Source organism: Notamacropus eugenii, chromosome 1, assembly GCF_028372415.1.
Source record: "Notamacropus eugenii isolate mMacEug1 chromosome 1, mMacEug1.pri_v2, whole genome shotgun sequence".
In the NCBI taxonomy this organism is placed as follows: domain Eukaryota; kingdom Metazoa; phylum Chordata; class Mammalia; order Diprotodontia; family Macropodidae; genus Notamacropus; species Notamacropus eugenii.
In genome coordinates this window covers 140,764,785-140,791,272 of record NC_092872.1, presented here as the reverse complement: position 1 = coordinate 140,791,272, position 26,488 = coordinate 140,764,785, and the positions used below count along the sequence as shown (strand labels likewise).

The following is a 26,488-nucleotide window of genomic DNA, read 5'->3' as shown; positions in this document are numbered from 1 at the left end:
CAGCGACTTGTTCATCACCTTGGACAATGTACTGTATTTAATCCTTTATACTGATGATTACCTTTGACTGGCATATAACCCTATGCACCTGGAATGATGGCCAGAAATTTCTGTGGTTAATTTTAATTAGTATTCCTTAAGAACAATTCTAGGGGGAAAAGTCTCTATACAATATAATCTTATACAATATGCAATTTTTAGGACAGAGGTCAAAGATAGATTGGAACTTAACCTTAGATCTTGAAACTTTAGCAGAGAACTCAAATTTGGAGGCTGTCATCACTCCTTTCCATGGTAAAGTAAAATATAATTTAGATGATGACTGATTGAGACCAGAGGAACAGGAGTAAATGGATTAAGTTTTCTTTGTAAGACTAAGGTAATTTTTCAATGTTTACACCTTTCCTGCTCTTTTGGGGGACTAGATTTTATCTTCTTTACTTTGTCTAGAGGTTTTTGGATGTCATCTAAGCCTCAATTGTAATATCTTCTTCAAGCAGGTAATTTAGAGCTTATTTGGATTTTGTATTTTGTCTGTAATAGACCTTTGGGATACAGGTCCATTTCTGGAACTTTGCCTACAAAGCAGGCTTCTGTAAAGCAAATCATTTTCTCATTGACTTCTGTTATAATTCTAGAGACATTTTTCTACATCTCCTGCTGTTTTCCCTTCTGTTGATTTCAGTTTAAGGCATGGAGATGGGAAAAGCAGAAGTGCTTATAAGCATTGCCAACTTTTCTTGAATTGGGACTCGTCAGGCATCTGATGCAATGAGGACCTGTTCTTTGACAATACTGAGCAAAAAGCAAACAGAACCGGAGCTGGCAGTAATGGATGCCTATCTCCTGCTGACAGTTTCTCCCATCTCCTGCCACTCTAATCTGGCTCAGATGATAATCCTTATAAGCTGCTCTTCTGCTAGCATATTTGATAATGTGAAACAAATTTTATTTTCTGCTTTTTTATTTTTTTATGACATATATTTCAAGTAAATGAACCACTATAAGTTGGGACACACATGTATTCTATATTTTATGTCAGTGAGATGTACATATTCAAAGTCACCATGATTCCATCCTGAAAGACAACAAAAATAAATTAGTGTCAGTACTATTCTAGTCAACAAGTGTCCATTGAGTGTTGACTGTATTTTTAGAATTTTGGGGATGAAAAGTACAATATACTTCTTGCCTTCAAAGAATTATTAATGTCAGTGGGAGATAAACACACAAAATAATTCATTCAAAAACAATATAAGATAATATATGGTCAGAATATTAGCCTGACAAAGCACAAGACTGTCTTGTCACAAGTCTTGTCACCCCATTATGTAATAAACTCCAGGGGCACCCTGTTACTTTTAGGATCAAATATAACATTCTTTGTTTAGCAATGAAAGCACTTTATAACCTGGCCTCTGTATTTCTTGCCTTACTCCCCTCCCCTCCAAGCACACTGACATCTGGCTTGTTCTACCCAGAGCTGCTTCCTCAAGACACTCTTTTTCTCCACTCTGCTTTTGTATTGACTTGTCCACACCTCGAATACTTTTTCTTCCTCATCTCTGACTACTAGTTTCCCTGGATTTCTTCAAAACTCAGCTCATACTCCACCTTCTGGAGGAAGTTTTTCCTCATCCCATACCTAGACCACCACTGACCAAGTCCCTTTCCTCTGAAATTGTCTTCCTTCCATTTATGCTGTATATGTCTTACATTTACATAGTTACTTGCCTGTTTTCTTCTTCATTACAATGTGAGCTCCTTAAGAACAGGGACCATGTTTTTACATTTCTTTGTATCTGTGGAACTTAGCACAGTTAAGTACTTAACCAGATGCTTGTTGCCTAGCAATGCTGTTAATTTATCAGATTATAAGGAAGACAGAAGTCATCCTGATTAAGCCTAAATCCTGGACACAGACCCATAAAATATTAAAAAGAACCAGAGGAAAACCTGTGTCATGTTGGGTAGATCTTCAATGGAGTGTTATGGTAAAATATTGACTAAAATTATAGATCATGAGATGATGTATAATCTGTATTGTTGGAGAAAATATTCTTAACTGTGAAATCATTGATTCATTGAGGTATCAGAGTAAGATATTATCTTGAGATGCTAAAAGAATGAAATTCTAGAATGCTGTGCATGAAATATGAAGAGAATACGAGGAAGGCCTCCAGCAGTTCTGATCCTTCTCCAAGTTCCTTCCCCAAGGAACAGTGAGTGTTTCCTTCGCTACCCTCTCAACGTATATTGGACACTTTTTTTCTTTCATGTATGCTGACTCACTGGATTAGGAGAAAAGCTTATTTTTTGCTCTTCACTGTCATTTCCAGACTCTTGCTCTCTTTCAGTAAGTCAGCAAAGAAAATGAGAAAACGTGGACAAGAACTGCACAGGATGAGAAGGCATGGCAGTAGCTGGACTTGCATAGGTGAAGGGAGTACTCACAGCAGTGAAATTCAAAGTGTCAGAAGAAGAGAGGTCATTGTGGTTGGAGTGATCTGGGAAGCTAACAGAGAGAGGGAAGATATTACAAATGGTAGTGATAATAGGGAGAAAACATCAGCAACGACATGGAACAAAGTTCTCTAAACTTTAAAAGCTGCAAACATCACCACATGAAGAAACTACCACGGTCCACTAGGAAAAACTTGGGAAGACAGCACATGTACACTGAGTTTAGTGTTGTAATCAAATAAAACTTACACTAAATTTCATTCGACACATTTATGATAACATATCATTATTACACTATATGACAATTACATATAAAAGACAGAAGAAATTACTCAGACAACTTTTTCTACTTCACAGTTTTGTCCAAGGCCAGTCTTGACAGCTCAGCTACTCTGATCCTAATCCATCTCCTAAGAGGTAAGACATTTGTCATGGTACCTACCCAAAGTGGGGTTAGGACTAGAGATGCCCATTTTGGGCAATACTCTGGAGAAGCAGAGATCTACTCAAGTACCTGAGCCTTCCTGAATGGTAAGTGTGAGGAGTCTCTACTAGGAACCATATCTTCCAGGAGAAGGTAATTTAAGCCCCTGTACTATCTTAGAACTTTAGGGTTGGGGAAGAGATAGTCTATCCCTGAAACAATACAGGGAAATATCCTTGGGAAAGAAGAAAGTTCAAGACCACAAGCTTTGCTAGAAGAGGAAGTGTCTAGCCCCTGGGATGCTCCCTTCCTAGAACCTGAGTTCTACTATAAACAAACTGCCACAATAGACCTATTCCTTTCAATATCTTTCTGTCCTCTTACAGTCATGGAGACCTGACTTCCCCAAGGAACACTGTTTCCTTAGCTACCCTCTCAACATATTGGGCACTTTTTTCTTTCATGTATGCTGACCTACTGGATTAGGAGAAAAGCTTATTTTTTGCTCTTCACTGTCATTTCCAGACTCTTGCTCTCATTCAGTAAGTCAGCAATCACTCATACTATGAGCTTCAATACATATACCTATATCATATCCAGATGCTTATTGCTATTATCCATCAGTCCCTAAGTAATTTTCTCTTCTTTCTTAAGGGATTTAGCACCTGACTTATGGTCTTCCCTCTCTTGTGATGTTTGTCTCAATTTCCTCAGCTGTAAAATGAGGATAAGACTAATACTTACTTCCCAGAGTTGTAATGAGGCTCAAATGAGATATATGTAAAGTACTTAGCACAGTGCCTGACTACATAAGCATTATTATTTTTAAAATTATTATTATACACGTTAACATACCATTTTCAGGCTGCCTCCTAGTTCATCAACTTTTTCCTCTTCTATGATATGCAACTACACCCCACCTCTGTCACACAAAGGGATAGTTGTATCCTTAACTTCACTATAACAATTGTTCATTTGCCATCATCCAGGAGCCTGAAATCACCCTTTTTTGAAAAAAGTATTTTTATTTTGACATCTGAGTAAATGTTTACTCCTCAGAACATGGCCTTTGGCATCTTTTTCAACTTATTCATCAGTTGTTGCATTGTGTCTTTCTAGGAAACATAGATGCCATCCCAAAATTTTCTGATATCCTTGTTTTTTTTTGTTTTGTTTTGTTTTTTTACTGTGGAGGCCTGTTGGATCGGGGCAGCTGAGTTTGAAACAAGTTCAATATCATTACCTTCAAGAATTAACTCATCTTTTTGTGCTTGAGAAACAGCACAAGCAACACCTGGTCTCATGCGCACTATTTGGGTATATTTTTCACCCAAGAAATTTCTGATTTCAACAAGTGAGCCATTCTCTTGAATAACAACATTGATATGCTTGAAATCCCTATGTGGGATTCCTCTGGGACCCTTCACAATAACTGTCTGACCTTTAAGAGAGATGTCAGCATTTTCTGGGATGTCAAAGGTTTGGTTGCTTAGAATGGTCTTCACTTTTTTATCTTTCTATTCTTCTGCCTCACGCTTCCAAAACCCAACCTTTATCCCTACTATGATCTCCAGTCACTCCATTCCATTCTGTTTTCCCAGTTCCTCTCCCCTACTCTTGCCTCACTTTCTTACCTTTCAGTCTTGACCCAGATTTCAACAGTATCTGAAATAGATATTCAGTTATGTAAGATTAGGAAAGAACAAAGGCGGCAGCACCAACTCAGACTCAGGCTTGTTTTGGCAGGACATGTGCTTCAGGATATGTGCTCATTGGCAGGACATGTGCTCAATGGCTTCAAAGAAGCCAGAAACTAGCTCAGAACAGTCCTGACTTAATTCCCAATTGAAAATAAAGAAATGGTAGCTTCATTTTTATCTCCGTAATTCCAGCACCCATCACAGTGAGCACAGCGACAGGTGTATAGGTGTTCTAAACCCAGAGCAAGTCTTTTCAAATAATGAGTTCTTCCTAAAGTAATTTATGCAATGTGGTTTATCAGATGCTGAATTACTAAATAACAAGTTTTGATTTTTTCTTATCATCTGCCTCATTTTTCTACTTTTCTATTTCTAACCATTACCAAAATGTTTTGATAATTATTGCTTTATAACAGTTCTAAGTTATTCCTCTTTTAGCACTACTTTAAAAAATGTTTCCCTTGAGATTGTGGGGAAATCCACATCTTTATCTTGTAATAAATGATTTAAAATTTTTCTTTATGCCACATAAAACATCTTCTTGTCAGTGTGACTGCTTCATTTATTAAATCTACAAATTATTTACATAGTATCATCATTTTTGTTACATGGGTGTGCCGCGACCATGGGCACTGGATGTCTCTCTAGTTAGTAAAATCATTCTTACTTTCTCTAAGGAAAAATAGCAATTTTACTTGCGTAGGCCTTGAGTCTGCTTAAGATTGAATCCCAGAAACTTTATATACATTTGTACTTATTATAAATATGGGGGCATCTCTATGATTACGGGATTAACATTATTTTATTAATATAACAAAATATTTTTATCATGCTGAAGCTATTGTTTCAATGAGTTTCTTTGCTTATTTTTTTTTAGGATTTTCTAAGTAAACCATCAAGTCATTAGCAAATAGATATTATTTTGTTGTCTTACTATCATTAGCACTTCTGGAACTATGTCAAACAACAGAAGGAAATGTGACAGAGGGGGATGGCATCCTTACTTTATTCTTGCATTTACTGGGAAAGGAGTTAGAAACATACTTCAGAATCATATTTTGAAGGTCATTCTATGCTTAGGCTTTGTAAAGTTGGGGTTTGTTTGTTTGTTTGTTTAGCATAAATGAGTATTGTACTTTGTCAAAGCCTTTTTCAGAATTTGTTGATATGATCATGTGGTTTTCAAAACTATTTTTAAAGAGGTTACATTTCTTCATCCCAAACCACATTTTCCAAGATATTTTTCATTGTCCTCCATCTTCACATTGATGTCATTGTCGAAATGCTTGTGTTGAAGTACTTATTTTATTGTATTTAAGTAATTTTGAGGAACTTGCTAATTTTTGGTAGTATTTCTTCACTTAACCCTCTAACCTGACTGACACACGAGCTGCACTCTCCTTGTGGTGACATCTTTGCTCAGTCGTTGTGAGTACTTTCTTGTTGCTTTTGGGGAGAAGTGAAACCAGTTCTGCCCATTCCTTCATTCACCTCTTTGAGGAAAGCCTGCGCATTGTCCTTCCATTTAGTCATAACTTGGGTCTTCTGGTTTCATCTGTAGTTGCTGCTGCTGTTTGTCTTTGGTTTTCAAAGGGGACCATGACATCACAGGATCATGTCTTGACTCATACATGAATTAGATTGAAGTGAGGCACAGATGCACAAAGTCATTAGCCTCACTATCTCTTCCAAAGTCACTCAAGTCCAGTGGCAAGATGAAAGTCAAGACAAGGGCAATGGCCCTAGGTGCAGTGGCTGTCTTTGATATCTGACCAAGCTCTAAGTGCTGTACAACACTTGTTTCAGCCACCTTCATGGCTGTCGGAACAAACTGTTCTTTTCTGCCCATTACACTGGGGGTAAGTCTTCACATGCTTGGGTTAGACATCCCCCCAACTCACCAATGGGTTTGAGACCCAACAGTTACCCTCCACCTGGTTTAGCCTGTTAGCTGAGGGGGTCTATGGGGTGTGACTGCTGAGCATACTACAGCTTCTTGGAGTCACAGGTGAAAGTTGAATGCCAGGTAGACTCCAAAGGTGGATAAGTATCCCAGAAGAGGGCTCAGCAAGTCCTCATACAACAGGTGTCAATCCTCTTTCAATATCCCATAACATCCCATAATGTCAGTATGGATGTGGTTCAATTAATCTAGTAGTTTTATCAGCTTGCTGACAATTAAAAAAGATTGTATTATTAACAAATAACAGTTAAAATAATGCTTATAGGTAACCTAACAGCTGTGTGACCTTAGCAACCCTTTCCTGACACCTTTTACCATTACTACATGAGAAAAGGGAACTACCCGGTATTGAGGACAATTTATCATATGTTCCATGGGTTACCATGGCCAAAAATATTCTTCACTTTTGTGACTTCATGCATCTTGTCACAGATTTCAAGACAAGGCTTCATATCTTGTCACAGCAGACATTCTGTCAGTGGGCTCTTATTTGGTACCTTCTCAGAGTGGTAGAACTTGCCAGAACTTTCCTAGCATTGGCCACAAAATCTTTGAAAACCCAAGTTAAACTTCTTACCAGGAGAGACTAAGAGTTATTATGCATTTTGTAGGGGATTTCTCCACAGGCTATAATTTCATTAGTTAGATTTGCTTTGGCTAACAATCCCCCACCCCCACTCTACCCACTTAAAGGGTGGTTGTAGCTGTGGTTATCAGTCATTCACATCTGAGCATGGATTTATTTAATCACATTTATTTTTTTTAAATCTTAAAATGTCTTTAGAACCCATCTAGTTCAACTTCCCTGGATACCTAATTGATATTCACTAAAGAAATATTCACAATAATTAGTGACAGGTAATTTCAAAGTGTGAGGCACTTCAAGGGAGGGGATATATAGCAACTTTATGAGTATTAGAGAAAAACCCAAGAGCACTGACATCCTGGGGTGTAGGAGAGGGACAGGACTGCAATACTTATTGGACTGAATTGAAATGGTATTCCTTTAGATAATCAAAAAACAAGTATTGATTAAGCATCTGCCATGTTCCAGGAACAAACATGGCAGCTATTCCTTAGTACCAGATAGTAAAGAAAATGGAAAAATACTATAGTTATTTTTTAAAATTGTTCAATAACAGTTGAAACTAGTATTTGAATAGACATTTTAAGAAAGATGTAAGGAGTAGTTTCTTTTATAATAATTAAAATGCTCTTAGGGTGGTCATAATCAAACAGGAACAGGCTGTAGAACTGAATAATTATATACTTTAGCATCACATGGTTTTTCTAACCTTTTGGAGAGGAGGATAGGACATGTGATTATGCTGTTATAGGGAACTCACAATGAGGAAAACAACTAATGAGTAAATAATTGTTCTGAAATTTACAGTCTTAGAGGGGTGCCTAGAAAGACTAGCCTACAAAACACAGCTCTTTAAAGTGAACTGACATGTAATGCTAAGTCAAAGTCAATAAACATTCGTTTGATGTCTATTATGTACCAAGCATAGTACTAGGATGTGGGAGATACAGAGAAAGGCAAAAATAAATCATAATCCCATGAATTATCATGGTTGTCACAGTGACTACTTAGGTTATGAATGTGCACAATGTATTAGGTGTTATGGTGGACATTAAAATCCTTCAGGAAAGTTTGCAGCGTAAAAAATACTGTTTTTACACAATCCCTGGAGCTAAAAAAAATTTAATTTTCTTTTTAAACTGTCTTGAAGGTACAAATGTCCAGTATTATGCTTAAACCAATATTAAAACTCAATTAAGAAATTCATTTATTCATCCCATAAGAAGTCACTTTGACAGCAGTAATGATTTATGTTACCATGTTTCATGGTATAAATAAGGAAATATTAAAAACCAACAATTCCCTTCCCCCCACTTCCAAAAAAAAAAAAAAGACTAGAGGGTGCAGTTTTCCTCTAGAAATGCATTTTTTAAAAAAAAGTTAAAAAAAACCTGAAATACAATCCCCAGGGTCTTCTTGCTTCCTGTCCCTCAACCCCTGCAATGTAGCCAATTCAAGCCATGCCAGAAAGACTGTACACTGATGTCAAGTAGTCTGAATATATGAGAATAGCTATTAAATTTATATATTACTTGGACTATGAAGACTATTTCCCCTTGCACACCAAAAATTACAATAATGATTTATCAAAAGTTTGGTTCAATGCAAATATTTGGCTTTCTACCAAAATGACCATAAGGCTACTGTCAAATCAGTTAAATTTCTGTTCTCAGCAGTAAGGATTGGCCATCTGCTATGGCTGGCAAAGATATTTACATATTTCATGATGTTAACAAACTGCAGGGTCATACCATAAAACTGAAGAAATGATATTTCAGATCTAGATTCTCCAGATGTAAAGCAATGATCTCAATCACAAAGTATGATGTAGGGCTAATATTTAGAAATTGGGCTCAGTTAATATCTAGCAACTATAAAAAGGTAATGGGTATTAGCAAATTCCTTTATTGGGTTTAAAAAATATCTATTGCAAAGGATAATAATCTGTTACCTTAAGTAAGCCCTTGTACCATCTGGGTCTTCTCTGGGTCATTCTACGTGTAAATAATATATTGCCTGAGGATGGATCCCAACTAGTGAATATAAAATATGTTCAATTCACAAATCATTGAAACAGATGAATTCTTAAGAAAAGGCAAAGATTGCAGTAAACTAGAGGACCTTGGCTTAAACCAATATTTTGGAGTGAAAGGAACAACCAAGGAAACCATAAAGGTCAATTCTACCATACCATTAAACAATCTGATTATTAAACAATTCACCTCTTAGACAAAAATTAAGTATGATCCAGGTCCACTTAGAGATGAAGGTAAAAGGGTTTCAGATGTCCGTGAAATCTTCCTTCAAGAGAAAAGTGAAAATGAAAATGAGACTAAGAGCCTTATGAACTGCATAGCAGGAAGAAATCTACTGGGGGACTTCAAGTGAAACTGACAGGCTTCAGGGCTGAGGGGAAAAAAGCACCTTAGTGTTAAGAGAAGGAAGCTTCAGCTTTGGCCAACAGTTAATTTAAAAGAAGAAAAAGCTTCTTAACTGCCTCCCTAAGGTTAAAAAAATTCAAAACAAAACAAAAACTATGCACTAAGAAAAAAACCCACCTCAGTTAGTAGAAAGGGGGAAATAAAACTCTGTTTAAGCTGACAGTTGATTTAAAAAAAAAAAAATGGGAAGAGAAGGACCTTAATTGGTCTTCTCCTCTCCATCAAGGAAAAGGTCTCAACTAGATCTCACACCAAAGTGCACCTGCAGATTTAGCTGAAGATCCAAGAAAGGAAAGGCCTCTCCTCCTTCTCTCTCCTCGTCTAAAGGAAAAGGTTTCAGCTAAAGATGATTGCAAGAGGAGAACCTTGGTGTTCACTGCGAAGGAAAAGGCCTAGAGATGGACTGTATTCAGGAGAAAGGAAATGTTTTCAACTTGATTTGGTCCCCAGAGTAGGGGAGACTACTACCCCTGAGACCTCAGCAACAAAAAGGAATAAGCAAGAACAAAAATAAAGGATTTTATAATGCTAGAGATGACCAAGGCACAATTCCAGAAAAGAATGACTGACATCGTGATGTCAAAGAAAAACAATACCACAGAAATGGAATGCTTCAAAGAAATGATGCAAAAGTTCAAAAAAGATATAAAAGAAATAAGAACGATGGGGAAGTAGAAAAAGGGATCAGCAGTTTAACCAAAGAGGTACAAAACCTTACCCTAAGCAACAAACTCTCTAAAAATCAGCATGGAACAAACAGAAATCAATTAACTGAGGAAACAGGGCCCTCTTCCCTGCCCCCCCCCCCGAAAGTCAAAAGGAGGAGAAAATGGAGGAAAATGCAATTAAAAACTGACATGGAAAAGAGATCAAGGAGAGACAACTTAAGAATCATAGAATTATTTGAAATGTATAGTAAAAAGAACCTAGATATCATTTTCAAGAAATCATTAGAGAAAACTGCCCAGTCATAAAAAGATCAACATGAAAACAGGATCTACTAAAAGAAACTCCCAAATGAGAATTCCCAAGAGTATCACTGACAAGAACATTATTTGCAAAAACTGCTGGAAAAATTGGACAGCAGTATGAAAGTAATTAAATTTAGACCAGTATTTAATAGCTTATGCAAAGATAAGCTCCAAATGGGCATATAACCTAAATATAAAAAGTTACCTCATAAACAAATTAGAGAAACATGACAAGATTACCTCTAAGATCTATGAGTAGGAGAAAAGTTTATGACCATGCAAGTAATAGAGACAATAAAATGGATTATTTTGATTACATAAAATTAACGTTTTTGAACAAATGTAATAAAGCTAAGATTTAAGGGAAACAATTGGGAAAGAGTTTTTTTTGATAAAGGTCTCATTTTTAAAATATGTAAATTTATTCAAATATAAAAGAAAAAGAACCATTCCCCAATTGATAAATGGTCTAAGGATATAACAAAAGTCATCAAGAGATGAAATCCAGCCTACTTAAAGAAAGGAAGAAAGCAAGTATTAAGCACCTACTAAGTGCCTGGCAATTCCATAAGCACTTTACAAACATTACTTCATTGGAACTTCACAACAACCCTGAGAGCTCAGTGCAGAGTCATATTTTTAAAATAAAAGCAATTCTGAAATTCCATTTCATACCCATCAAAATGGCAAAGACAATAAAGAAGGAAAACAAATACTTGAGGAATTGTGGGGAAAAGTCACTGTGAAATGGGTACAACCATTTTGAAAGCAATTTGGAATTACACTCAAAAATACTTATAGAAACTATTTTTGTAGAGGCAAAATCCTGGAAACTAAGTGTTGTCCATCACTTCAGGAACGGCTGAAATATTGTGTTGCATATGCTGAATGAAACATACATATTTTTGCGTACAGCCACTGAAGGAATTTGTTTTGATATGCAAATTTATGATAAAAAAAAATTTCCCCAGTGAGGGTGAGAGAAAATACGTGGTTTTTTTTTTTTTAAATAGAAGTGAGAAAGTGCTACAGATGTGAAACATTGTATGCATTATCAAATGAGATCACTGGGGAGCCATACTAACTCCAGTCACTCTGAAACCCTTACCTCTTGAAGACGACTATAGTTTTCTTCTGCTCATAGCTATTTAACTAGCTCTTTAACTGAATACTATTTTTTGTTTTACGTTTTCCAGTTAACAAGAAATTATCTCATTCTTCATCCTGACTTCAACTCTTACACTGAGTTGGATAGCAGAGATTGGAAGCATGATCAGTCATTGTACTGATCAGAGTTAAGTCTTCCATAGTCGTTTTTATAATGTAGTAGTATAAACTGTTCTGATTCTGTTCATTCTGCACCAGTTTATACTTTTTTGGGGGGTGGCATTTGAAGACTTAACTCACTTAAATTCTCTAAGAACTTTCTTATATTCTCCCTAGAAGACCTGGTTTCAAGTCTTGATTCTGGCACTCATTACCTACCTATTTACATCTAAACATATTACTAACTTCCCTGGATGGTTTTCCCATCTGTAAAATGAAGGAGTTGGCCCTTCTAGCTTCAACATTCTTATTCTTTGGCTCTCTTAGCAATATTTACTATTCTTTAATAAAGAAACTGAAAGTGAAGGTCAATGACAGATATTAAGAAAAATAAATTATATAGATTTTTGTCCTCTCTCTAAGTAATGGGGTCATTTTGAATAACTTTCTTACTAAAAATGTGCAAGGCCTTTAGTAAAATTTATTTTATACTACACAAACAGTCCCACAGTATTCCACTGACATACTATCAGACAGAAATATGCTTCTGTTTTTCACTCTGGGAGGCTTTGGCACTTTGCTAGGATATGAAGTTTTGCTAAAATAGAACTATAAGCCCATCTTGGTTTGAAGTCATTTATAGGGCTTTTGCATTCACAATAGGTGGCACATGAGGAGTTTTGGAGTCCCCCTGAAGACTTTTACACTATACAAATATGACCTTTATAATAGATTATGTAAAGGAGGCACACAAAGTATAAATAAATGCTTATATACTTTTTTGCTCAATCAAACCTGATGAAATTATAGGGTGACTAGCCATCGGTTGGCTGAAGAGTCATCTGTGTTACTGGTGACCTTTAAAAAGTAAGCTTGCTAGCTCTGGAGTCAATGAAGACAGGAGAAGCTCCACAGTCTAGGAGCTATCTCTGGCAGTTAAGAAAAGAGCCAGCTAAGTAGTCATTCCCTAGGAATGCAACCTACTGGTATGAGTGAGAGGAAGAGTTAGCCCCAGAGGGAAAGCTACAATTAAATATGGAATCTCCTTTCTTTAAAAAGCTGGACATCACAAAGGATGTGAACAGGCAGTTTTCAGACAAAGAAATCAAAGCTGTCTATAGTAATATTCTGTTTATCCTTCGTTTTCAAAGAGGACCATGACATCAGGGAGATGATATGACTTGCAGATGACTTTGACGTGAGTGAGGGAGGGCTGTGCAAGGTCATCAACCCTCACTTTCTTCTCCAGAGCCATCTGGGTCCAGTGGCCAGATATTCATCAGATTGACTGGGAGATGGCCCAGGATGCAATGGGAGACCCTGGCCTTTTCAGGCTAAGGTCTTTTCAGGTTCTCACTTTGAGTGAAGTAATGCCCATCCAGTGAATAGACCTCTTTAAGATGTGAGTGAAGGGATGGCTGGGAGGGGAAGACCCTCAGGGTTGCTGGCTAAAAAAGAAACAGTTACCATGTACTATGAGAAAGGAGGGCCCAAAATATAGCCATTTAAAGTTGGTCTTTGAGGAAAGACAGAAAGAAACTTGAGGGTTAATGACTAGATTTCTTTCTTCCTTCTTTCTTTCCTCAATCACAGAAAAAAATGCTCTAAATCACTATTGATTAGAGGAATACAAATTAAAACAACTCTGAGGTACCACCTCATACCTATCAGATTGACTAACATGACAAAAAAAGGAAAATGATAAATGTTGGAAGGGATGTGGGAAAATCAGGACACTAATGTACTGCTGGTGGAGTTGTGAACTGATCCAACCATTCTGGAGAGCAACTTGAAACTATGCCCAAAGGGCAATAAAACCATGCATACACTTTGATCCAGCAACACAACTGCTAGGTCTATATCCCAAAGAAATCCCAAAAAAGAGAAAAGGACCTATTTGTATAAAAAATTTTTATAATATTTCTTTTCGGGATGGCAAACATTTGGAAATTGAGGGGATGCCTGCCAATTGTGAATGATAGAACAAGCTGTGGTATATGATTGTGATGGAATATTAGTGTACTATAAGAAATGACAAGCAGGATGATTTCAGAAAAACCTGGAAAGACTTACATGAATTGATGCAAAACAAAGTGAGCAGAACCAGAAGCACATTGTACACAGCAACAGCAATATTATACAATTAAGAACTGTGAATGATTTAGCTATTTTCAGCTACATAATAATCCAAGATAATCCCAAAGGACTCATGATGAAACATGCATTCTGCCTCCAGAGAAAGAACTAATGTTTTCTGAGTATGAACGGAAGCAGTTATTTTTCACTTTTTTTTGGCTGGGGTCTTCTTGTACAAAATGAATAATATGGAAATATTTTACATAAATAAAATTAAAAACTGGACATCAGATACCTGGTTACCTGTTACTATAAAACCTATTATTGTTTCTGTGAGAAAAATCAGAGTGCATTTTCTCAGATTCTCATCTACACAAAACACAAAATCTACCTGTTCAATCTGCTTAGATCTCAAATATCTATACAGAATTTCATGAAGTTAATTAGCTAACCTTCACAGGCCACCAATTTAAGGTACAAGTTATATGTCAGTGATCGACAAATTTTGAGGGGTACAGATTTTTTGACAGCAAAAAGGCATAGCTGGATTAGGGCTAATAAAATTTTTTCTAGAAAGCTATGTAACAAGGATCACGGAATGAGAAGTGACCTCAGAATTCCTCCTCAGAGTCTGACCCCCTGCATGTAATTTGCCTCCTTAAACATGCAGTAAACAGTACTGATTTGTGGTTTTACCCTGTGTGTGTTCTCTGAGTAGATTTTTATCCCTTTGTGGAAGAGAAAGGTGTTGAATGCAAGAATGAAAACCAAAGATTTCCATATCTGTGCTAACAGACAGCTTGTAAATAACCTCTGAAATCCAGTTATCTTCATATAAAATGTTTTTATTGTTTCTGAAAACATTTAAAAAACAATTCTTGAGCACTTCCAATAAAAAAGAGAACTGAAATGCTACTGCAATGTCAACTACCGTAGTTTCAGCAGGTACAACAGACAACAGAACACTGGGGGGAATCTGACTTTTTGCACTAAATGAAAATGTGGAGCAGGGATTTTTTTCCTTATAGTGCAGTTAAGCACAGTATAGTACAAGACTATTATATGAACCTCAGATGCACTGCACAAAAAACACTTTCCTTCTTTTCAGTTCAAAAGTCAGTGCTTATTGCAATTATATGCAAAATTATTTACTTCATGAAGTATTATCATGATAAAATGATGCAAAATGTTTTAAACACGAGAACAATGAAAATAATCTGAGAAAAGAACATATTCAACAGTAACTAAGAAGAATTAGTCAACATAAAAGAGGAAATAACTTGTGAATAACTATGCTTACCTGGTTAACACTGAACCAGTTTCAATATAGCCAAAACAAAAAAGTGGTTTACAGGAATATACCTAGTACTGTACAAGATAAGTCAGTAACACTCATGCACGCTTTGTGATCATGTATTAACATGGTGAAGCAAACTAAACTTAATTTTTTCCTGCTGTAATATTCTCATGTAAGAGAATAAGAAATAGAAATATCTCATTGAGATCAATGCACATTGCTACATAAGACAATTTTATCTGTCACTTTGATGACATTTGTCTTTTCATAATGAAACACATTTAAAAAGTTATCTGTGGACTGTATTGGTTGCATTTATCCTAAGAGATGTGCCTGCCACAGGTTCAACAGAAATTTAGTGCAATATATGAACCCCAGAAAAGTTTGCTGGACTAATCAACCAAATTTAAAGTGTTTGCTGCAATACTGTACAGGGGGTAAAAATTCACTAGTCTTTTTAATATTTTATCAAAAAAGGTTTTCATTATTTTGTTTTGTTAGTAGGAAGGTAATAATGTAAACAAGGGATCAGAATGGCCTCAAATTCTCCTTTTCCGAGTTTCTCACACAGAAAGGCTCCCATCATTTGTTAGAGAAATCACATAGTTTTCCTTTGGGTATCGCATACTTTGGTGTGCAGTAGTGCTGTGTCTCAATGTACAGTAAAGAAATAACTAGCATTAAGAACAGGTATCTAACCAATTTTTAAATCATAACAGCAAACACACACAAATGCCAATAACTAGTACAACATACAAGCTCTGAGCCAACCCTAGCACCATTTATTGAAATGTATTGATCCCCCTACCTTGCAGTTTTACTGAACAATGAATCCTTATAAATTAAACCCTTCATCGCATTTGTTAAATATTCATTGATTTTAATATTCTGACTGGCTTACTAATTAAGTTAAAGGAAAGCTTAGTTAAAACATAGCATTTTTATTTAAAATGCTTTTAATGTTACTTTAAAAACTTAATAGTAATATCTTAATCAATTTTGCAGTAAACCTGAAAAGTTCACTTAAAAAACTGAACTCTCAAATGGACAGCAGATTGCATATGCTGATGTGAAATTTATAAATATTCATTAAGACAAAATAGGAGGCATATGGAAAAAGCAACTTTAAAATAAATCCTGAGTGTTTCTCTTGCAGTTTTGGTTGTTACAATAAATAAGCAAGTGAGTGATAAAAGTTTCTTCTTTTGTTAAGTGTGTGTGTATGTGTGTGTGTGTGTACACATATGTACACACACACACACATCAGCACTCTTACAAGAGAATAAAGGATTTGTGAAGTCAGGCCTTAGATGGTAACCATTTTCAGTTCAGTTTTTTATATTTCTCCTGCTTGCCTGTATGTTTTTCAGAAGATTCTCATGATCAAACTGCATTTTTGTATTCAGGAGGATCGAAAAAGTATTGGCCAACTAAATTGAGGGGAGGGAAAAATTCCTTCCTGATAACCAGAATATATGTTAAGGGTTTAAAAATAAATCTCAAATAATAACAGTACAATATTTTTCATGTAGCCATTCTATTTAAAAACAAATATTTTTATTTTCACTTCCCTATCCTAAATTATCAATAAAACATGAAATGTGTAACGTGCGTAAAAGTTTCAGTGCCCAGAATTGTTTCATGTTTTAAAAAAAACTCAACATTTTAAAATGATACTTAAAAGACTAAACGTGAGGTCAAAAATATAAATGGCTAACACTAGGTTTATTTCTTAAATATAAAGTTTAGTGCAGCTTTCTTTCCTTAAACTAATATTAAATTTTGCATTATCATCTCCTATTTCAGCCCTTCATTTTAGGTGTAAATGCTCTGAAGCAAAAGAAAGCCCTACAGAGATTTCTCACTATACCATAGCCCAGTGCTTCAAGAACACACTCGTTATTACCTGAATGCTATCCTTAGTTTAAGAACAGCCTTATCTAGTCCATCATAGCTGTGATTTCTTATCTAAAAGTTCCAAAAGAAAAAGAATAACAATCCTATGCCTAAAACCAATGGGATTCTGTGCAGATCAACTAATGGAATAAAACTGATTTTAAAAAAAATAATCATCTGGACCACTGTTTTAACTAGTAAAAAAAAATGTGATTAAATGGGGAACATCATCAAATTTAAATCCTAATACTGATTTGTGGACAGACCCACTGTCTTCAGAAACTTATTTAGAACAGAAACAAGTCTCCTCTATTCCCTAGTGAAGAATGAACCACTTAATGCAGCAAACCCTTTTAAAATGTCACAATTAATAGCAAGTGTTTCTGCTGCGGGAGGCACTTCCATTAAGACAAATACAATACATCTGTCATTAGATACAGTGTGCTACATATTATAAAACACAATTTAACCCAACATTTCAACAGTGGGATGGTCCTTGCTTTCCATCCACTCAAAACCTGATGAAGTCATAGCGCTCATGGATTCATTGCAGATTTGCTGAAATAATGGATCATTCTTTAATTCCTCCAGTGTAGCATCATCATCTTGTCCCTGCTGGCGACCTGGATCAAACAGCAGATTTGTGTCTAAGGTGTTCAAATCATTAATGCTGCCTGAGAGTTCAGAAGATAATCTGATATCGCTGGAGAAATCAGGTGCAACATTACTGAGATCCGATGCTACCTGACCCACCAGCTGCTGGCTGGCTTGGAGGTTGTCCCCACCCAACAGGTCTTTAACAGTGCTGCTGAAATCTAATTGCTGCTCTCCAATTTCTGATTGTGCTTGGTTATCTCCAGGAGAAAAATTAATCTGATCCGTGCTGTTATTTTTTGTGAGGTAAGTTGGTGTCTGGAATTCATAAACCGGAGTGCTGGAATTGATCATATTCTGTGGATTGGCACTAGGAAAAGCAGTAGAAGTTTCCAATATCTGAGTAAGATTCATCCTTGCTGTGTAATTGGAGGGCAGGTTGTTTATTCCCAAACCTCTTACTGCATCATCATTGTCAGAATCAAGTTTATTCAACAAAACATTGGTTATTTTTTTACTGTTTGCTTGTTTCTGAAGAGTGGGGAAGGCTGTTTGCATCATAACAGTCAATGGGACCGACTGACTTCTTTGAGCTATATTGTTGGCACTGGTGTCTGTGTGTACATTTGTGAAAACGTTATGTACTTCGGGAGTTACTGGGCTTCCAAAGGGGGTCAAATTAGATCGTGGTATATTAGAAACTGGATAGAGGGTGCTTCCACTAAGGTTACGTTGGCGATGGACTGCAGGACTCACGCTCCGGCATCTCAAGCTGTTGTTGAGGGAAGAATTATTTCCTTTATTATCAAGAGGAGCAGGGACTGCAAAGCCTTCTTGCTTGTTCGTATTACTTACAGCAGTACCCTGATGTTGTACAGGTGAGACAGGAGTCAATCGACCAAAATGAGTGTCATGATGCCTGGACTGAGACTGATATGACTGGCCAGGCACAGCAAAAGCATGAGGTTTCCTGAAACGATCTTCCACTAGTTCCTGATAGCTTGGGAGAATACCATGGCTTGAAACTGACGAATTACTGACACCACTATACCCATTATTCATCCATTCAAGTTTAGTTTTATCAGGGTGAGTAGCCATAGGTCTTTGCATTGGTTTCACAGGACTACTGGAGACAATGCTTGCATCATGGTAGGCCATGCTGGAGCTTATTGGGGTAAATGCGAAAGGGTTCCTGCATTCAACAGGACTAGGAGGGACACTGCTACTGCAGTTAGAATGAGGAGTACCAATAGGTGTGTGCCTACTACTTCCTAAAGCACTATCTACTGGGGTAGTCTGGGCTAATCTAGAGCATGGACTCTCTCTTGATAAACTCTGAGAACCAGCAATCATCTCAGAAGTTGGGGTTGGTGTTGGAGTTGGTGTTGGGGTGGGGGTCGGAGTTGGTGTAGGTGTGTGAATTGGAGTGCCATTGCTATGGATTGAGTGGTAGAAGTGTGTATTGTTGGGGTGAGAAGACAATGGAGTTCCTGCAGCTACTGCTTGACTCTGCAGTGTCATTCCTAAACAGCTACCGTAAGAATGTGAATTGTTCAATGACATTTGTTGTTCCATGAGCACTAGTTCTTCCACAATACTGTCCTGTGTAAGTTCATCATCAAATGGAAAATAGTTTTCATTTGTCTGAGAAACAGTGGGCTCAAATTCCTTTAGGTCAGACTGCAGAGGTAACTGATTTGAAGACTGTGCTTGTATTTGACTCAGAGAAGATTCTTGCATCTGGCCGTGTAGCTGTTGGCTATATGTTTCCTGCTGCATTCCTTCTAAATGCAATGGTTCCCAAACAGACTTCTCTAAGTCGTTAATGTCAGAGTGACCAGTAATATTCATAACACTGATTTGCTGTGGTTCACAGCTGGCAGATGAAAATTCAGACTCCTGAGTGATCTGCTGCTGCCAGGCATTAGAATTAAAGCTGCTATCTGCCTTTGAGTCATTTTCTAAAAGAAACATATTTCCTTCTAATTTAACTTTTATATCTGGAGATGATGTCATTGGCTGTTCTAAAGACGAATCAGTGGCATTTACAACATTAGAATTCAAGGACTGATTTGCCACAACATTTATTGTTACCTTGCTAGGAACCTGAGCACCTGCTGCTGAGCTCTCTGTTTTTGCTGCAGAGAGAACCTTCTGATCCTTTTTAGCACTATTACTTCCCTTCTGAGCTTCCACGTTTCCTGCCGAAATCTGTTCCACAAGGGGTTTCTTTATAGGAGGCACCTGGGACTCTTGTATTGTAGAAGAGGGTCTCTTCCTTGGACTTTTAGTGCATAATTTTGTGTCTTTATTAGTGGGGTCACCATTAGATGGTGAATTGGTGCTGGTGAAGGGTAAGTTCTGAGTGGCAACTGAGAGAGTGAGAGTGCTATGACTGCTGCCTGAAGTGACTGGTGACATTTCATTGTAGCGACTTTTACATTTGGTCCTCTGGTCACAGCCCTTAGTTGCTTTTGTCTCAATTACACCTTCATTTGAGGGTTTCAGCCCTGTACCCTCTGAACTACTTCTCTGCCCCAAGGATCCACGAGGGGTCACTTTAGCAGCTTTAGACACATCAGAGTTCTCTTGGCACTGTATAGAATTTTCATCTAGTAATATCTCTGGTTCCATTTTTATTTCTACAGAGGAAGTTCCCACAGCATTAGTCTTGGATCCAGGAGACTGAAGTGAAGCAGAACTATTTTTTACATGGGGAACAGCCCTTGATTCTTCCGTTGTTCCAGTTGCACTGTTCAAAGAGGGAGAATGTTTAAGAGGGGCACTACTGTTGCTGGGTGTGAGCGATATTGCTGTCATTTTTACCACATTTAGAGAACTCATATGTGGAGCTGGTACAACAGTTTTGATAGGACTGCTTGTAAAGAGCACAGTAGTTGGGGAGCGGATGGTGAGCGCACTGGTGCTAGCTGGCTTGGGTAAGATCTGAGGGTACCGGTGCCGAGCACAGCGATCACCGCCAGGACTGGCTGGAACGTTCTGAGGAGTCTTTGGTGCCTGTTTCACAGACTGCATGTGCTGGGTGACCACCTGTACATTCAGGGGAAGGACTTTGCCATCCGAAGAACCCACTGGACTTGGGGAAGTCACCAACTGCCTAGTTCTTGGTACCTATTGAAAGGGGGAAAACAAAATCAGATTTAAAGTGTTCAGGACAGAAAGAGTAATTCACAAACATGTAGAGCTAGAGGACAATGTTAAGGGGTTTACTGGACTTGATTCTGCTCCATGTAAGTAATGTAACACTTCCATTTTTATTTCTACAGAGGAAGCCCCCACAGCCTTAGTCTTGGATTCAGGAGACTGCAGGGAAACAACAGAACCGTTTTTTAAATGGGGAACAGTCCTTGATTCTTCTATTGTTCCAGTTGCACTGCTCTTGACATTCAGGTAAGTTCTAAAATTTCATGAATTATACAAATTAAATTTTAGTTATGATTCTCAATTATTGCCCTGGAATTCCACTCTGATGCCACATCATGATGTGAAGATAAAGCTCTGATAAGTCCAGTTAAGCAAGAAATGCTTCCAAACTATTAGCTTTGATGAAAAGGGACTCTGCAGACCAAAGAGAGAAAGCCTCCTCACCAGAGGCCTGGACAAATAGTCACAAATTCTTTTGGCCAAAACAATATGCAACCATTTACTAAGATGTGCAGAATAATGTGCCTACTTGGCTGTGGGTGAGAGGACAGAGAACTTTTATAAAAGGAAGAATCCAATATACATACAGTGTATTTTAAAAAACATACATACAGTAGAATTTGCTGAATTAATAATGTGAAGGAGATTACAAGAAGGGAAGACATTATCTTATAGATTTCCAATCAAAATTTGGGTTTATGATACACTGAAGTTCCACTTCCATCAGGTTTTGGCAGGGGTGCTGTGACGGTTAGGAGGGAGGGTCTATGGTATGAAATTACAACTTAGGTGATTCTGCCTTGCAGCCAAGTCTTTCTGGAACTTACTTATCATGATACCCAGCGCTCACATAGTACTTTGGTTTTCAAAGTGCTTTTAGAAAAATATTCTGAAGTAGGAATTCCTTTCAGAAATGAGAAAAATGAACCTCAGAAAGCTTAAGTGACTTGCCCAAATCATATGAGTAGAAGTGATAGGACCAGAAATAGAACCTATTCATTTTCTGTCACTTTGAGTCTAAGTATATTTGACAAATTATTCAGTTTTAATAATAAAAGAAATTATATCCATACTAGAATGGAATGCCTTTCAGAAACTTTTTGGCTAAGGTATCCAACTTTGACTGCTACTTCCTACCTGTATAATCTTAAGCAAGAGATTTACATTCTCTGAGCCCATTTCTTCATCTATAAAATAAGGGATTTGAACTAGCTGATCTCTAAGATCCCTTCCCATTCCCATCTCAGTAATCTTATGATCATCTATATATGAATATATTTCTATAGTTTCTGTTCTCTATATAGATAATTATTGATCCTGTCTCTACCATCCTATTATGAACACGAAGAGGTTTTTATATCCTCTTTATTTTTTGTAATATTACAAAGTATCCTAATAGGGAACATGAAATAGTTGAGAAAAGAAACTCGATATGTTTAGCATAGGAATAATGACACTGAGAATGGAATGAAGGGCTGTCACATGGAAGAGGGATTATACTAGTTTTGCTTTGCTCTGAGGGTAGAATTGAGAACAAAGGGTGGAAGCTATTAAAAAGGAGACTTAGATTTTATATGAGGGAAAACTCCTTAACAGTTAGAGCCACTGAAAAGCGGAATGGGTATGCCATGGAAGGTAGTGAATTTCCTCTAATTAGAAGTTTTCAAGCAGCAGCTGGATGGTCTTTTTTGGGGAGGATGTCTAACGGATTGTTGGTCAAAGACCAACTAGGTGGTCTTTGGGGTACCTTTCAAACAATGAGATTTTGTGACTGATATTATATTGCACAATATGAAAGTGTTAAAAGAGTTCAAAATGGTTGCTTACTTTAAATGAGTACATATAAGTTATCCAAATGGATTTTCGAAGTGAATTTGTACAGTTGAAAAATTAGTAATTTTCCAGAACTTACTGTGTTAAGTAACAGGCCAGGTAAAAGTGTGGAAAATTTTATTGACAATGGGCTGGCTATCTGGTTTATTGCCAAACATGAAACAATGAAAAACGCAATATGAGGACTCATCCTAAGCGTTCCCCTTTCTTTAGTACAGGTGGAAAAAGTGGGGGGAAAGGGAAGAAAGTGATAAAAATCGGTTTTTAGACCATAAACATTAATTTAGCTGCTAGTATTTTAAATGTAAGATCTTTTTCCTTTTCACTTAGCAATCTTGATTTCTCCTATGAGCAAAACCAGAAGACAAAAGGAGGTAACAGCAAAATGGAAAGCTCCTTGGAGAGGCAAACAAATGAGTTGACAAAGACAGTTTTCATATGAGTTCAAAGGTAGTAAATTTCATTTCATGGGATATCTGGTCAATTTTTACTTTCCATGACGAATAACTTCAAGAAGACCATTGTGAAACTGCAGCTTATGCACTAACATCTGTTGCATGAGATGAGCTGGTAGAGAATTCTATAAAGTATTCAATAAGGTCCCCCAAATTAAATCAATCTATATTTTGTTACTCACTGACCTTACTGCAAAAGTGGAAAAAAAGCAAGACTTAAAATGTGTTGGAAAATGTAGTTCAAGAATAATGAAATAGCAATGAGAGTCCAAAGACTTATAGCCTACTTAGAGATCTGCATGTCTATTGTAAATATTTTCATTGAGAAATGAATTGGAAAAGGGAAGATATGGTAAGCACCAAAAAAAAAAATCTCTGAATCAGAAATTATTATACATTAATGGGTAGTTAATATTGCATTATTCAAAGAGTTATTCCATAATTATATGTGTACACATGAAATATCTAAAAGATCTACAAAGATTTTTCCAATGAACTTTAAAAAAAAACCCATCAAAGACAGTAGAGCCATTACATTTGAACTGTAATATCACAGTCCCAGAACTTTTTCTAAAGGAAAGTTGAAATGACATTTAAGAAAACAAAGATGAGAAAAGCATGTGAACAAAACCATGCTTACTGAAAGGAAACTAGTGGTAAAAAGCATTGAGAAATCAACTCTCAAGGGATCTGAAGGAGAAGAGACCAAAGGCACAGGGGAAAAATTCTTGAACTTTCTGACTCCCTACCGCCCCACCCAAAAAAGGCCACAAAGAAAATCTCAGTAATTAGTAGAGCACCCGCCTACTTTCCTATCTATACAAAAACTCATAAGAATAATCTGCACACACACCTCAAGGGTATTCCTGATGAGAGCATCAGAAGAGAAAAGGCAGGCTTTCACAAGCAATATTGCACAAAAGATAATAAATATTTTACTATCACAAAACTGACTGAAAACCACTGGAATTATAAGATCCTACTGAGTTTATTGTTTGAGATGATAAAAGAACATTTGAGCAATAAAAGCAAAACATTGCCAAGGCATCTTCTGTCCATATCAAAACTACAAGATTCTGGTAAAGATAGTGCAACAACAAAGATAATCTTCTTTCACCTTGCGATCATTAATATCAAGAGAAATAAAAGAGGGAAAACACACTTGGTTAAGGTGCTTTCCATTGTTACGAAGAAGATTCTGCATATAATCCAAGCTGAAGAAGGATTCTTCAGAGATGGTGAGGTCCACCAAATGGTCCTGTCCACATACAACACTGTGTTGATGGCATCAAACCATATGGAATACTGCAAAGCCTCCTAAATAATACCCATAATCACTTGAGAGTTTGCCCCAACTATCCACACAGAAAAAACCAAGTGTACATAGAATGTCTATTGTTAAGATTATAATTTGCAATTAGACAGTCAAACTAAGGTCTTGGCTATCAATGCATCATAATTTTGATAGATATTGCCAATGGACAATGAGTCAGGTCCAGAACTGAATGTATACATCTGGCTTAGTATTCAAATATACTGATCTATTTCCTTTGTATCAGAAGATGATGTTATATCTCACTCTCAGGACAAGAACTTTGATTGATGGATGGTAATTGGTTAATCAAAATAACAATAATGATAGGTGGCATTTCTATAAGCATTTTAAAGTAAATAAAGCACTTTACCTGATTATACTATTTAATCCTCACCACAAGCCTGAGAGATAGGTACTGCCTAAGTATCCACATTTTATAGATGAAGACTCTCAGTCTCAGATTAAGTGACTGTGGTCACACAGCTTAATAAGCATCAGGAGCAGTATTTGGAACCAGGTTTTACTAATTGTAATGCTAGTACTCTGCCCATTATATAGTCCCATTTTACTATACTGAAAGCTACATAATCTCATCTGCCGCCCTCTAAACTAACAACATACATTTTTCCCCCTAACAAATAAGCACAGTCAAAGGGGGGAAAAGCCTGCCTGCACACATTTGCCATAACACCATGCATTTTAAAAGACTGGCTCTAACCATGATGTTTGTGGCTTTGAATGGAACTTTTTTTTCCCAAAGCAAAAAACTATGGCCTTCAGATTATTAAATCTTTGACCTTGGTCACACTCTAACCAAAAATAACCAGTCCAGACTATTTAAATAACTTAAAAGTATAAACTACTAAATGCAACAGCTATTTAGTAGGATATTTCACTGGAAATTTTAACATTTATTCTCTTAGAAATCATCTTATATTTTTCAAAACAAAATATAAAAGCGGTTGATTTTATATTGTATAATGCAGCAATAAGAAGCAGCCTGGTAGAGTGGACAGTGAACAGATCACAGAGGCATGAAAGCCTGGGTTCAAATATGACCTCCTGTACCTACTAGCAGTGTGATGGTGGGCAAGTCATGTAGCCTCTCCATGCTTCAGTATGTTGCAGGATTAACACTGTAGGGAGGGTGATGAACTGCAATGGGAGAAAAAGGTTTTCATAGGGAGGATACTACACTGATGAAATCATAGATTTAGTTAAAGGAGGGAAGGGCCCAAAGATTGGCTATACTGCATGGTATTATAAAGCATTAACAATGAACAAAATAATTACAATATTGATTAAAATGAGAAAACTACTCTAGACAATATTACTGATACAGCAGGATAATTTGTCATATAGGAAGTATGATTCTGTGTTATTTAAACATCTTACTGAAAAAGTTGACAAGTGCTTGATAGCATTACCGGAATAGGACTGGGAACAGCTGCCACCACAATGCCAATAGGCTGTGGAGAAAGGATTGGAGGATTCCCATTAGAAATACTGGCTACTCCATTGGTTGTAGCTCCTTCGAGTTTCTTTCCTGGAGACTCCCCTGGCAAAGGAGACTGGAGCTTCTGTTCCTGTTGTTTCTTCTGGATTTTCCGCTGCAACTGCTGTTTGGCATCAACAGGAGATGGCAGAGTCTTTACTTGAGGCTGAAAGGAATTGCTCTCAGCAGTGGGTATAAAAGCAGAGGGCTGGGTGATTCCTTTAATTCCTGAAAATTAAAAAAATTAAAAAGTAGAAATTAAATGCAACCTTCTTTACTCTGATAGCAGCAGCAGCCTAATATATCTGTAATCTGCAACTCAACAAATAAAGTTCCTGATGTGCGCAGAGCAGTGCTACATACAACCAAAGCATCATATCTAAAAATTATTCCCTTGAGCAATTTTTTACTGCCAACTTGAAGGACAAATAGGATTTATGTAAAAGTTTAATATAAAAATAACAAAATATTGTTCACTTCAGTGAAACTTTTCCCGAAGCAAATGATAGCCTTTCAAGCAAGAAAGAGTTACATCTAAAACTGTTAAA

The 26,488-nt window shown here is 36.8% G+C and overlaps 1 protein-coding gene across 3 annotated transcripts in view; it reads right to left on the bottom strand.

Annotated features, from left to right (window-relative positions):
• Positions 1–14,714: 14,714 nt before the first annotated feature.
• The window catches only part of RFX7 (regulatory factor X7), a 180,207-nt gene continuing 168,433 nt past the window's right edge, over positions 14,715–26,488 (bottom strand). For all 3 annotated transcript variants that reach the window (XM_072615859.1, XM_072615840.1, XM_072615851.1), the window contains 2 exons: positions 25,873–26,168; positions 14,715–20,809 (listed from right to left, as the gene is read on the bottom strand). In XM_072615859.1, the coding sequence (XP_072471960.1) occupies positions 17,549–20,809; positions 25,873–26,168 (3,557 nt within the window). In that variant the 3' untranslated portion in view covers positions 14,715–17,548. The remainder of the gene's footprint in view (positions 20,810–25,872; positions 26,169–26,488) is intronic.